General features: G+C 40.8%; 2 protein-coding genes across 17 annotated transcripts in view; one reads left to right on the top strand and one right to left on the bottom strand.

Moving 5' to 3' along the window:
- Positions 1–14,422, top strand: part of LOC130368383 (mesoderm posterior protein 2-like) — a 134,304-nt gene that overhangs the window by 48,192 nt on the left and 71,690 nt on the right. For 10 of the 16 annotated variants that reach the window (XR_008892441.1, XR_008892442.1, XM_056571956.1 and 7 more), the window contains exon 2: positions 6,710–6,769. The exons of 3 other annotated variants lie outside the window; for them this stretch is intronic. The gene's annotated coding sequence lies outside the window, so the exon portion shown is untranslated. Of the gene's footprint in view, positions 1–664; positions 722–6,709; positions 6,770–14,422 lie in introns of those variants that run through there. 3 more of the 16 variants (XM_056571954.1, XR_008892444.1, XM_056571960.1) reach the window with 3 other exon arrangements.
- On the bottom strand, positions 12,169–13,550 carry LOC130368382 (mesogenin-1-like). Its single transcript, XM_056571948.1, has 2 exons — positions 12,753–13,550; positions 12,169–12,345 (listed from the first exon to the last, which is right to left on the bottom strand). Exons 1-2 carry the CDS (start codon positions 13,548–13,550, stop codon positions 12,283–12,285), a joined length of 861 nt encoding a protein of 286 aa, XP_056427923.1. The 3' UTR covers positions 12,169–12,282.

Below are 14,422 nucleotides of genomic sequence, written 5' to 3'. Positions count from 1 at the left end.
TGATTAATTACGCTTATGTAGCATATTAACTAACATTAACTAGCATATTAACTAATTACTCTTTATAGTGATTATTACTCTTCACTATAATTATGTAGGAATAAGGTTACAGCCCATACCCACTCACTCAGCAGGAAGCCAATACATTAGTCTTTTGTTATTATGGAAGTAACAAAAATCTTTAAACAAATGATTTCATGTATTATCCATAGTTATCACAGTGGGAGCATCAAATGATGAATGTTGATGATCTCTGTGCAGCCCTGCAGAATATGTTTGACATCATTTACTCATTGTTTACATTGTGCAAAGTACAATCTGTATCCCATTTGTACATTTTGTTATGTTGAGGCCTTATTGTAAAATTAAAACCTAAAATAAATAAAAATAGTTGCACACCTTGATTTGGGGATTTTTTTGCCATTCTTTTCTCCAGATCCTCCCAAGCTCTGCCAGGATGGATGGGGACCATCAGCGGAAGCCATTTTCAGGTCTAGAGTACCTGTTATAAAGTAATTAATATATCCCTATATCACTAGATTTATCAAAACCTGTGCAGAGGTAAAGTTGACCAGTTGCCCACAGCAACCAATCAGATTTCTTCTTTCTTTTTTACAAAGGCCTTTGAAAAATGAAAGAAGCGATCTGGTTGCTATAGGCAACTGGTCAACTTTACCTCTGCACGGGTTTTGATGATTCTCTCCCATTGTCTTGTTGGAAGGTAAACCTTTGGCTCAGTCTGAGGTCCAGAGAACTCTGGATCAGGTTTTTATTGGCCATGAAGGAGCTGTGTATAGTAAGAGTGGTGCAGTTGCCCATAGCAAACTATCAGATTGTTTTTTTTCATCTTTTAGAGGCCTTTTTAAAAATGAAAGAAGCAATCTGATTAGTTGCTATGGGCAACTGCACCACTCTTACTATACACAGGTTTTGATAAATCTCCCCCATATCCTTGTACTTTGCTTCATTTTACCTCAACCCTTACCAGTCTCTCTGTCCCAGTTCCACCTCCACAGGATGATTCTGCCACCATCATGCTTCACCTATAGGGATGGTATTAGGCAGTAGTGTTGAGCGGCATAGGCCATATTCGAATTCGCGAATATTCGCGAATATGTGGACGAATATTCGTCATATTCGCATATTCGTAATATTCTCGTTTTATTTTCGCACATGCGAATTTTCGCGTGTGCGAAAATTCGCATATGCGAACATTAGCATATACAGATTTTCGCATATGCGAAAATTCGCACACCGGTCTCACACAGTAGTATTACAGCCTTCTTTACACCACACAAGCTGGAAGCAGAGAGGGATGATCACTGTGATGTGTACTGTGAAAAAAAAAAAAAAAAAAAATACTAATATTCGTAATTACGAATATATAGCGCTATATTCGCGAATATGCGATATTCGCGAATAAAATTCGAATTGCGAATATTCGCGAGCAACACTATTAGGCAGGTGATGAGCAGCCCCCTGAGGAAGGAGTGAAGGCACGCTCGGGGACCAGGAACAGCATCAACAGCGCACATGGGTAAGTACTACTGCAGTAATAGTTATACTTCATCTTGCACATAGTGATGAATAAGTTCTATGGGCAAATGTGTGTTGGTAACCCCTATTAGGGAATATTAGTGCCATACCGTGTCCAATTTTGCATATATTTCCTGGTGTATATTTGATGTATGTGACCCATGTTGTAATTCAAACTAATGCTGGTTATAGCTGGTTATTTGAATTTACCTTGAGATACTTGGATATGTGATGCTGGTTTTGGTATATTAGTGTCTATAATTTTGCGAACATCTACATTTATGATACATGTTTTTAAATAGAATACAAATAAAGGAATTCTTTTAGAGTTACGGTAATATCAACTTGGTCTTGTGGTAGTATACAAAAGGTGATGAGCAGTGCCTGGTTTCTTTCAGAGATGACGCTTAGAATTAAGGCCCGAAAGTTCAATCTTGGTATTATCAGAACAGAGAATCTTATTTCTCAGTCCGAGTCCTTTAGGTGATTTTTTTGCAAATTTTAGGCAAACAATTAGATCTTTTTATTTTTTTTTTATTTTATTTTTTTTTCATTTTTAAAAAGGCTTCTGAAAAATAAATCTGATCTGATTGGTTGCTATGGGCAACTGGTCAATTTTCCTCAGCACAGGTCTTGATGAATTTACCCCAATATCTTCTAAACTACAGGACGAATGTATGTAAGTTATACCTAATTTTACTCTTGTTCACCTGCGCTATAATCCAGGGTATTGGGTTTAGTGCGAGAGAACAGGCTGTCCGTTTCCTTTTAATCCCGAACTTAGAGGACAGAAACATCAACTACTGTAATACCAACAATATGGAGCCCAGCAACAACCAAACTAAACTGAATCCTTTTTCCCTGCAGCGCCTCTAGAGACAGAAATGCATATTGCTATTCTTTAAATGTTGCATTCTTAGTATATGAAGTGTATTACGGGATTAGCTTGTCTTCAGATGAGACTAGATAACTTGCCAAGTTACTTTCGGGAAGGTCTAAATGTTATATAGTTTGAATGCCATGTTATACATGATATTTGTCATTATAAAAGAACCTATTTCTCTCGTTTTTTGTTATAATTTTTTTCCAGAAAAAAACAAAAACAAACCAAACTGGCTTTTTTTTTTTTTTTTTTTTTATAAAGGAAAAGGGTAAAATTTAGTTTTTTTTTCCAACAATTCTACAGTTTTTTCCAGGCCTTCCCATCTCTGGTTAGGCATACCTACAATGATTTATCTGACTTAATCCCTTAACTAGAGGTGTTTTTTTTTTTTTTTTTTTTTTTTTGTTTTTTTTTTAACTTAACTAGAGGTTTTTTTATGGAGTTTTTTTTTAATCCTTTGGACTATTTGAGGAATCTCGTGCTGTACCCTGTACTGCCCTATTCAGATACTTCCAGATGAGGTATAGCATAGAAAGTCAGTTCCCCTGTGCTATGCTCTCACTAGGGTTTTGAAAACACAGGGACCCTCATGACTTGGGCCCTGTACACGCATCTCTTCAGTAATAAAATACTCCATTGACTGTTACGATAGATGGCCTTCGCCACAAGCTGATTTCTGACTCTTGTCAATTCTAGACGGAGGTGACTGACCTCTTATCAATGCTCCGGGATGCTTCTGTGTGCTGTACCCTTTAGATGTGTCTGTTTGGTCATTGGATTAAGAGGTTTGGCCCCACAATGTTGAATATTTCTCGGTTAGACTCTTGTTTTTGGGATGAAAGACTATTTAAATGGGGGGGATGGGAGAACGGCCTCCATGTATATCTCAGCGGAAAAATAAGTTAACACTGTCATCTCATATGCATATGTTGTTATTAAGAACAGATTCTGCCCTCAGAACTTCCAAAAGGTGTGGTCTCACTAGTGTGACTGACTATACAGCACCTCCGCTTATCTAGGTACAGTGCTCCCACCTGAGCAATAGGTTTATGTCGCCTCCAGTATAGGACCGGACCTGAATACCCCCCTCACCCCACTTCTGCCCTGCCTTCTATTTTTTTCCTTGCACCTTTTATTATCTGGTCATTTCTGATGGAATAACAAGACACGTGGGCACTATGTTTGTTTACGCTTGTATACTTTTTTGGGATTCTATTTGTATACTTTGCAAAGTGCTAATACAACCTGAATATATAGCTGTTCCTTTTATGATGACACTGTATTGCTCTGTATTATTATGCATACTTTGTCTGTGTACCTGTGAAGTTTTTTCAAATAGAGTTAAAAAAAATGCATATCTTCTGTATTACAGTAGATCAGGAAGAACATAGCCCACTTGAATTTATGGCATCCGTAATTTGTGTGAAGACAATGAAATATTAATGCAGACGATGCACCTTCGACCATAAACTGAAAAGGGCAATAGGAAATCCATCATACATTCTGCCCTTCTGATGAATGATTTCAGACAGTTTTTTATTTTTATTTAAGATGATCAACGGTCAAAGCTACCATTAGAGCATTTATTCTATTTTGCAGTTGGTATTCTAAAGTAAGTCTTTCACCAGAACAAACCCTCAGGGCAACCTAAAGATTCTCTGTGGGAGATTAGCCAGTAGACCAAGGCAAATAACAGCAGTCACTGACATTGACACAGACGTATAGTTTAAAGGGGTACTCCGCCCCTGGCATCTTATCCCCTATCCAGAGGATAGGAGATAAGATGTTAGATCGCCGCGGTCCCGCTGCTGGGGACCCCGGGGATCGCCGCTGCGGCACCCCGCCATCATTACTGCACAGAGCGAGTTCGCTCTGTGCGTAATGATGGGCGATACAGGGGCCGGAGCAGTGTGACGTCATGGCTCCACCCCTCATGACATCACGGCCCGTCCCCTTAACGCAAGTCCATGGCAGGGGGCATGGCGACCACCACGCCCCCTCCCATAGACTTGTATTGACGGGGGCGGGCCGTGACGTCACGAGGGGCGTAGCTGTGACGTAACGATGCTCCGGCCCCTGTATTGCCCATCATTACGCGCAGAGCGATCTCTGTCTGTGCAGTAATGATGGCGGGGTGCTGCAGCAGTGATCCCCGGGGTCCCCAGCAGCGGGACCCCGGCGATCTGACATCTTATGCCCTATCCTTTGGATAGGGGATAAGATGTCTAGGGGCGGAGTACCCCTTTAAAGGGATTATCCAGCATAACAAAAACAGAGCTGATTTCTTTAAAAAAACAAAACAGCAGCACATCGGTTCTCAGGTTTTGTGTGGTATTGTAGACCTGTTCCATTGAAGTGAATGGAGCCAAGTTGTAATAAGACATATCTTTAGAACAGGTGTGATGCTGTATTATAAAGAAATTCTTTGTTTTCTAATCATGGATAACCCTTTCAAACAGGGATTCTTCAATCTTTTTGTAGCCTAAGGGTATGTTCACTCTGAGGAATTTCCACAAGTAATTCTGCTCGCTTATTCCTCTCCAATTCATTCAGCAGTGCCATACCCCATAGTATGTAGTTAACTTTCCTCTCCTTAGTTCACACTGAGGAAATTCCGCTAGTGGAATTCTGTCAAAGAATTCCGTTCCGCATGAAGAATGAACATGTTCTTTCTTCATGCGGAATTCGGCTCGTAACTCCTTAGAAGTAAATGTAAAAAAATTTGCGCGGAATTTGCGCATTACTGTGTGTCCTATCCTCTTTCATTTCCGCAAGGAAATCAGAGCGGAATTCAGCGCAAATTCCGCGCGCAATCCGTGCGGGAAAAAAAACTGCGTTTTTGAGCGGATTTTTTAAGCGAACATTCCGCTCACACCGTAAACAGTGTGAACATACCCTTAGACAGAAATGAAGCAGTTACATTCAGGCATAAATCCTGCTTGTCCAAGCAATAGCAATGTTTTTCCTATCTATATAGGTGGCGTACTACAAGCTAACCAGTCAAGTAGACATCGAATGTGTTACTCAAGTACCCCAATAAGGGCAGACTAACCACAGTGTTTCCTACTCTCAGCAGAGATCAGGTTTCCTCACAGCTTTTGGCTTTGTTCACACGCCAGAATTTCTGCATGGAATTCCACATGAAAATTCTGCATGAATTTATAGCTAATACACTTCAATGGGATTCCGCTGTCCTATTCACACGGCAGAATTTTCACTGCAGGAATTCCATTGAAGTGAATGGGCAATACATTTCTGTGGAATTTACTGCAGAAATTCATGCAGAATTTTCATGCATTTTTGTGCCAAAATTTTGCCACGTGATGCTTTTTTCTAAGCCCATAGTAGAATTTGACTCTGCACTCGTATGCAATCAAGTATGTGTAGGTTTATTCTGCATATTCAGCAATCCAACAGACTATAATACTGTATGACATTTCAATCCATAACAGGATCGTCATCAGATATCTGTAAATCAGTCAATATACAAATAGTGAAAACATGACCATAAATCAAGGCAAAAACAACAAAGAAAAAACTAAAGTACTAGCGCCAGGGTGGGGCCAGGTGCACACTTTTCACCCATACACCCATGCTTACAAAGTTCAGGAGATTATCCAGAAACATTGGTCCTTGCTCCAAAGGGCTCACCCTAATGTACCCGAATTTAAAGAAACATTTCTGTCATGTTTTAAAGGGCCCCCAAATCTACGAGACAAATTGGTGAAAAGCAGATATTTGCAGTTCCCGTAATCCAATACAACCTACATTTGGGTTCCCCCAAAAAAGGCACCTTCCCATGTCTCCACTGTGTTCAGTGTAATAGCATCACTAAGGGCAACAAAGTTAATCATCCCCTTACAGGTAAACCATACCCCATCAAAGGTTTCTTTATGTGAGATTCATCCTACGTGGTTTACATTATCAAGTGCCCATGCGGTCTTGGATACATTGGTGAGACAACCCAGCATGTCCGGGACAGGATTTCACAACACAAGTCCACGATCAGGAGAACGAATACGCTACTACCAATCCCTCACCATTTCATCATGGTAGGACATACCATTGCACAACTATGGTTTCAAGTCTTGGAACAAATTCCGAAACCCCGGGGGGTGACAGAATCAAAATTCTCAAACGCAAATCTTATTGGATACACACCCTTCAAACACTGGAACCTCTGGGTCTGAACAGAGAATACGAGATCACACACATGACAGTCGTTATTGTTGTAATACTGTTTGTTTCCAAATTTACTAACCTCCCCCTTTTTTTTTTTTTTGATCCTAGGCTACATGAGTTGCTGTGGAGGCCATCACTACTTTTCTAGATCACCGTATCCTTATATAGGTATTTCCCTTCCTCCCTGTTATATTTTCTCCTTTCTCCCTTGTTACATTCCAGTCCTTTTCTCCCCTTTCTATTTCCTTATTACATTCTAGTCTCTTCTTTCTCCCTTCTATTCCACCCCCCCCCTTTTTTTTTTCTTCCTTTCCTTCTCATATTATCGGATTTAATTTTCTTTTTGCTATTTTATATCTGTCATCTTTATTGCCACTCTTTCTACCATTTGAGACATATAATTATGACAAACGTATACCATTGCACCTAATATTGCTATATTTATCCTCATTTCCATTGACCCTAGTCTCATATTCTTTATCCACACATATAGCTCAATTATTATATTCCATTTTACTTTTTTTTCCCCCAACTCTTTTCCTATACTCTTTCCTCCTTCACATCTGACATTTTCTTATATACTACATATTAGACTTTACACCTATTCTGTTATCCTTTTCTCTTATACTCTCCCTATATTCATCTCTTCTTTCACGTTAGTTACATTCAGCCAACTATTCCTATTTTCTCTGCCTTGTACTACTTTCTTCCTGTTTCTCTATGGTGTTTCAGTATGTTTACTCACGTGATATCCCGTGGAGCGCAAGCTTGCGTTCCATGGGACATTTACAACCGCACATGCGCACTATGCGCCTTCTCTCCGGCCCACTCCAAATGCAGAGCGTGGCATACCGGAAGTGGGCCCGCATCACATCCCGCCAGGACACTCCTAATTGACGGTCTCATACAACTCTCCTTAACCCCTGCATCACCATAAATAACTTGCTTCACCAATATACTGCAACCTTCTGTGGCTGGTTTACCCTGTGAGATCACGTGACCTGATTTCATCCTGCATTATATATTTATTTGTTTGTACTTCTAAATGTGTGTCCACTGTAGTTTATTGCAATTTTGTAATGTAATACACTTGTACGATTTCTGTCTGAGGTTTAAGCCACCTCTCATGCTTTTTTCCTCTCTCTCTACTATGAGCGATTACACTCACATTTACCTTCCTAGGTTACCCGACAGTGGACACTTAATTTTTTTTCTGTTATATATACTGCAGTGTATATATGTAAATATAGTATGTAGAGCATAACTGTATATAATGTACTGCACATTTGAACTCACTCTGTACTATGCTGCCTATAGGGGTTTTTGGAGACAGGATTGAATATTACTATTTTGCTACTAACTACAATACTCCTTGTTTTGATTTATGGTCATGTTTTCACTATTTGTATATTGACTGATTTACAGATATCTGAAGATCCTTTTATGGATCGAAATGTCATATTATAATCTGTTGGATTGCTGAATATGTGGAATAAACCCACACATACTTGATTGCATATAAGTGCCGAGTCTCTTTCTACTGTTAATTAAAGGGGTACTCCGGCGCTAAGACATTTTATCCCCTATCCAAAGGATAGGGGATAAGATGCCTGATCACGGGGGTCCCGCCGCTGGGGACCCCCGTGATCTTCCATGCCGCACCCGGTTAGAATCAACCCCCTCCCATAGGCTTGCATTGAGGGGGCGGAGCGTGACGTCACTATGCTCCGTCCCCGTGATCGCCAGTAATCAGACTCGGAGCAAGCACGCTCCGGGTACGACGTGGAAGATCACATGGGTCCCCAGCGGCGGGACCCCCGCGATCAGGCATCTTATCCCCTATCCTTTGGATAGGGGATAAGAGGTCTTAGCGCTGGAGTACCCCTTTAATTAGTGGGATCCTACTTGAGCACCATAATCATAAGAGAGTGCCATATATTATTTACAATTTTTCTAAGCCCACTTATTGGCTGCGTCCATCACCTGGACCCAACTGGACACCAGGACTGACACGAAAAGGGGCTGAGAGGCCCTAATACCAACCTGCCTGTCATCCCATAAAAATCCAGGTCCTGGATTTTACCAATGTCCCTTTAACATCTATGGTCTGCTAGGGGTTTCAAAGCTATTCCTTGATTTCCCATATCTTACCCAGCTTTCCCTGGATGAGATATGCACTTCCTGTAACCTGTTAGCTACATATGACCATACCTGTCACTGTCTCACACCCCCTAACTATAAATCCCTCTATGCTACTTTAGCACATGGCTGCATCCACAAAATCTTACTTAACTGGATGTTCAACTACCCTAGTAAGTGAAATTTGTACAGGTTCATTAAATGGGAGCATGATTCATTGGTTGCAAGATTGTCTACTTGCTTCATTATTTTTAGGGCATCTAAAGTTACAGGGGTCTGCCCCACTGACATATCTCAATAATAATTCCTTTATTTATATAGTGTCTACATAAGCTGCAGCTCTGTACAGAGATTGTCATCAGTCATATCAGTCGCTGTTCCCATGTTTTTGCACTTGCCTCTTAATACAATTGGGACATCTTACTCCAGTGTGTTATGATAAATCCCCTTTATATTTGTTTTTGTACAATTAAGTAAAGATATATGTTGGTATTGTAAGTAAATGCTTACAAATGACCTCTTATATCTCTAAATCCTTCTTGTGGTTGTGGGCATCTACAAGTTATCTACGCTGGTGTTATATCAGGCTGTGTTCACACTGTGTTTGCGGATTAGGTGGGAGTTATGCTCCTGATATGTACCTCTGACAGAATCTTCCGACATTGCCACTGTATTGGTATCCTGTGGAATATGTTGCCCATTGATTCCTATTATTAAAATTATAATTTATTATTAAAATTATACATAGTTACACTCCTTTGACATGTAAGGGCCCCATAGATAAGTTTGACTTATATCACACACATACAATAAAACCTCTTCGAAATTACCACCCAAAATTGCATTCAAAAGTAGTCTTCTATTGGGGGGGGGGGGGGGGGGTAGCTTGTTATGCATAGAAATTTGGTCTTGATAGGGGGTGGTCTTCTTAAAGAAGTGTTCTTTTGGGGAGGATTCACTGTAAGGTGAATTCACAATTATTATGTATTATATGAAAACAAATAAAGGAACTAAGCAGTGAATCCTATTAATTTACTTGAAATTTGTATCAATCTTGTTGCGATTATATTTTCCCTACTGACTGGGAGTTTTAAAAGATAAATAATAATATAAGCACCCTCCTATAAGAGGAAATCCTATCTCTAAATATATGAGACTGTGGGGAGCAACGGGGTGAGATGTATGGGGCAGATGTTGTAGCCCAGGGGCAGGTGTTATTAACACCTAAATGTTTGTGATGCCAGGGCATGGTTTTCCCGGTAACCACCCAAACGGTAGCACTGCTATCCCTAGTTTAGGCAGGGTAATAATAGTCCAAGACCAGGTTAGGGTTAACGGTAGCTTTACTAAGTTAGACAGATGGAAATAGTCTTTACAGCAAGGCCAGGTTCCCAGAGAGGTGGCCAGTAACACAGAAGGACCTCGCAGCTTGCTGGGACTTGTAGTGACTTTGACAGACTTTAGGACAGCCATGCTGACTATAATAGACTTGACTTGACTGTAGGTAGTGACAGGAGACATAGACGACTTGACTTGCTGGCATGTGGCTGTAGGTTAGGCTTGAGGCCTCCAGATGTGCTGGACACTAGCTCTGAGACGACTGGTCTTTACTGTGCCTCAGTAGGAAGTGTGGTAGAAGAGAGAGATTGAAATGGCTCCCCCTCTTATAAAGGGGGGCTGAGCCATGTCAAGATGCAGGTCAACTGGTTAGCTGGTGCTCTCTGGGTAACAAACACATCATGTGAACACATTATCATGTGACTAACTTAAAGGTCCTTTATACATAACACTATACATAATATATATTACTATGACACTGCAGGAGGGCCCCTAGGACACAGATGGTCTCAACCTGACAGGGCCTAAGTACTGTACAGACTATATCCCGTACTGGGATCACATCACAAAACTATAAACCTACACCGAAATGCTGCACAATTCTGTTCTTTTCCTCCCTTGCTCCTGTCTCTTTGCTCTTTCCCTTACAGGCAGGTCCCTTTCATCTTCTATACCAGTCCCACTATTAAAGGGCTTTTCCTGGCAAAATGTATTAATAACCATCATCAGGATGGGTCATCTGTATCCTATTGGTGGGATGCCGATACACAGTACCTCCTCTGATCTGTTGCTAGAGTCACAATGCCACCATACACAGCAGAGAGTAGGAAGCAGACAGCTCCATACATTGTGTAGTGGCCAAGCAAAAAAGACCTATGTAATGTATGGAGCTTTCTGCTATGTTGCGCTGTGTATCACGGCACAGTGGCACTGTCGAACAGCTGATTGGCGAGTGTCCCGTGGATAGATCATCAACAGATTTTGCCCTGACAACCCCTTTAAAGATTATGTCCAGCGAAAATTGTCTTATCTCCTATCTACAGGATAGGGAATGACTATCTGATTTTAGGGGTGGGATCTGACCATTGGGACCCCCATGATCTCTAGAAAGGGGGCATACAAGTGCTGTACTTGGTTATCTTTGGCACTCCCATACAAATGAATGAAATGTGTGACGTCTACAGCACGCGCTCTTTTGAGAGCCGGGGCCCCGTTCTAGAGATTAATGGAGCAACAGTGTGCACCTGTGTCCACGGCTTCATTCCTACACGAGACTTGTGACCCTATTCTAGAGATCACACGGGGTCTCATTGTTAGCATAGGGAATGAGTGTAAAAGGGGTTGGTCAGCGAAAATTATCTTACTCCCAATTTACAGGATACAGGATAAATATCTGAGCATGAGTGGTTCGGCCACTGGGACCCTTCCCTTGATCAGATACTTGTCCTCTATCCCGTGGTTAGGATATAGGATAATTTTCTCTGGACAACACCTTTAACACATATCCCCTATGGTAACAATCAGACCCCACGTGATATCTAGAATGGGGTCACAAGACTAATGTCAGAATGGAGCTGTGGACATGGGTGCACACTACTTCTCCATTCATTATCTATGGAAGCTGCTGAAGATAGCCAAGGGCTGAACTTGGTTATCTCTGGTAGCTCCCATACACAATGGGGGAGATTAATCAAAACCTGTGCAGAGAAAAAGCTGCCCATAGCAACCAATCAGCTTGCTGCTTTTATTTTTGAAAAGGCCTCTAAAAAATGAAAGAAGCGATCTGATTGGTTGCTGTGAGCAACTGGTCAACTTTTACTCTGCACATGTTTTGATAAATCTTCCCCAATGTATGGACAGTCAGTGTGCACACGTGTTGGTAGCTGTATTTCAGCTGAATACTTGTGACCTCCAGTCTAAAGATTGTGGGTTTGAAGTCTTGCATGGGAATAGAGTGATGAGCATGCATGGATAGGGGTTACAAGTTAATGGTCGGACAACCTCTTTAAATTTAAATCTAATAAAACACAACTGCGATTTAGAAAAAACAGATATTTAATAAATAGGTTTGATATAAATATTAAATTCAATTCAAACTGGATAGGATTCCATATGATGAATGAAGACTATATGTATATACATAATGTAAACCCAATAATTTAGTTGCATTGTCTTTGATAAGCAGTTGAGTCTTGTCTGCATGTTTAGATGTGAGATGATTCTGTCCTCCACATGTCCACCAAGTGTGAGTATTCTCCACAGGCAACCTAATAATAACAGGAAAACATTCAGATTAATGCACAGGAACAGTGGGGCGTACATTTAATCTTACCAGCTGAATTTATGTTTAATGGTATGGTACTATACATCCCTAAATGTCTGTAGATGTTGCATCCCTATACATCCATCGATACATGTAGACTACAGCTCCAAACATGTTATTGAAGCACTTAAATGTAGTACTCCTCAACCTGTGACTTTAAACTGTTGCAAAACTACAGCCTCCATAATGGCTTTAGCTGTCAGGGCATGATGGGAGTTGTAGTTTTGCAACAGTTAGTCACAGGTTTGGGAAAGGTAGTCTTAGGGTATATACTCGTAGAATGTTATCAAAGGTTTAGCATGCTTATGCACAAATATTAAGGATAATATCATTGGGAAAGAGAATGCTTACCATTTGTTGGCTTGTGAGATAGTAGTCATTGGTTGGCTGAGGCAATGGTGTACTGGTTGCTGAATAATGGGTCTGTGCTGGGCTGACTGGACTTGTGTAGGACTGAGGCATTTCATATGGTATTAGGCAACTTGCTTGCATATCCTTCCACCTAGAATCATTATGTAGCATTCTTGCTTGATGTATATGCTCTTTTGATGCTGTAGTAGACATACTTTCTTTTTCTGGCTCCGAGCAAAGTAAATGACTCCTATCCATAAAGCAACTAGCACTTTGGGCACATCTTGTCCTTTGCATGGAATCTTGTCTTCTTTGCTCCAGGACTTCTTCACTGAGACCCAGCTGTTCAGAAAGTTGTGAGATATAGCATATGGTCATCTGAAGTGTTTCAATCTTAGTTAGGGTTTTGTCTATTGGAGCTACTGAAGGAGGGAGATATCTTCGGAGGTTCTGTAGAGCTTTGGCGAGGTTCCTCATCCTCATCTTCTCTCTTTCGCTTGCACTGTGTCGTTGACTGTATGGTAGTGTTCCTTTTGTCTTCTTGGTTTTCTTTTCTGAAGGCATTTTAGGTTGCATTTTCAAGTCCGTTGGCTGAGAACAAGGCATAAGAGTGTTACCATATGCTTCATGTGAGGTTGCATAACCAATATATGGAGGAGATAGGCCGATGGAGTCTATGGAAGATGCAGGAGAAAGACTGCTGTATCCCTCGGAGCTGGGGTAATTGTATTGGCATGAAGTGGCACAGATCTGGTACATGTTGTCCTGTTGGTAGAGAGGCACAGAAGAACTTTCCATGTCTCCCTTTCTTCTTAGAGTGCTTGTGGAATTGTGAGCAGAAGTGAGCTGTCCTGTCTTTATCCAGCCTGCAGAGGTGTGAATTGTCACCTTCACCACAATAATCAACACATCAAAGCCCATGGGGCCAAGCCGGACTTGGCAGGGGGTCCCTGGGAAGAAGACTCAGTGGAGGACCAAAGTGAGCGATTTCACCCCTACAGAAATGAAATGTATTTCAACCTGTCTGAATATTTTGAAATATGTCTATATAGCTTGAAGAATTTCTCTGAGAAAGGTTAGAAAAGTCCCTCCCATGAGTTATCCCACAACGTGGTGAGAAGCGCACTTTTGTTTTTGGATGTAGCTATCCTCATTATGCAGCTGCTAGAAGTAGCCCCTGTAGTGTAGTTTTTGTTGAAGAATACACTGTATTTGACAAGTAGAAATACAGTTAAGTTTATATTACTATCTGCCGGTTATACTGAATTTACTGCAATACATATGACACAAGCAATCTATCATGACGAGTTTTGTATTTTCTTGATGCATATTTATTATCATTACACTCTAATATAAATTAACTTTTTTGTATAGTAAAATGTGTTAAGCAGCAGACTACAGGTCAGGTGAATGTAAACTCTATACAATAAAACATAAATGTTTAATGGTTGACAGATCTTTAGTTTTACAATCAGATTGTTACATAATTTGGCAGATGCTTTGTACACTGAAGGGAATGAGCTATTAAAGAGTAACTAAAAGTTGTCTTGGAAGCAGGATACATATTCAGAACCCCAACACCTTCCTAGCCCACTGCTTAAATGAGCAGAGTAGAGAATTGCCCAAAGTCTGATGCAAATGTCTATGGAGTTGGAGTTGCTGGCGGTTTA

Source organism: Hyla sarda, chromosome 4 (genome assembly GCF_029499605.1).
Source record: "Hyla sarda isolate aHylSar1 chromosome 4, aHylSar1.hap1, whole genome shotgun sequence".
Classification (NCBI taxonomy): Eukaryota; Metazoa; Chordata; class Amphibia; order Anura; family Hylidae; genus Hyla; species Hyla sarda.
The sequence above is the reverse complement of the archived record's forward strand: the minus strand, read 5'-3'. Positions and strand labels throughout refer to the sequence as shown.

What these genes read in the sequence shown, in the direction of transcription:
- LOC130368382 (XM_056571948.1), bottom strand. Translation starts at nt 13,550, where the DNA reads ATGGAAAGTTCTTCTGTGCCTCTCTACCAACAGGACAACATGTACCAG. An exon ending in ATCTCACAAGCCAACAAATG is followed by an intron (nt 12,346 to 12,752) that starts GTAAGCATTCTC and finishes TGTTATTATTAG; the next exon opens with GTTGCCTGTGGAGAATACTC.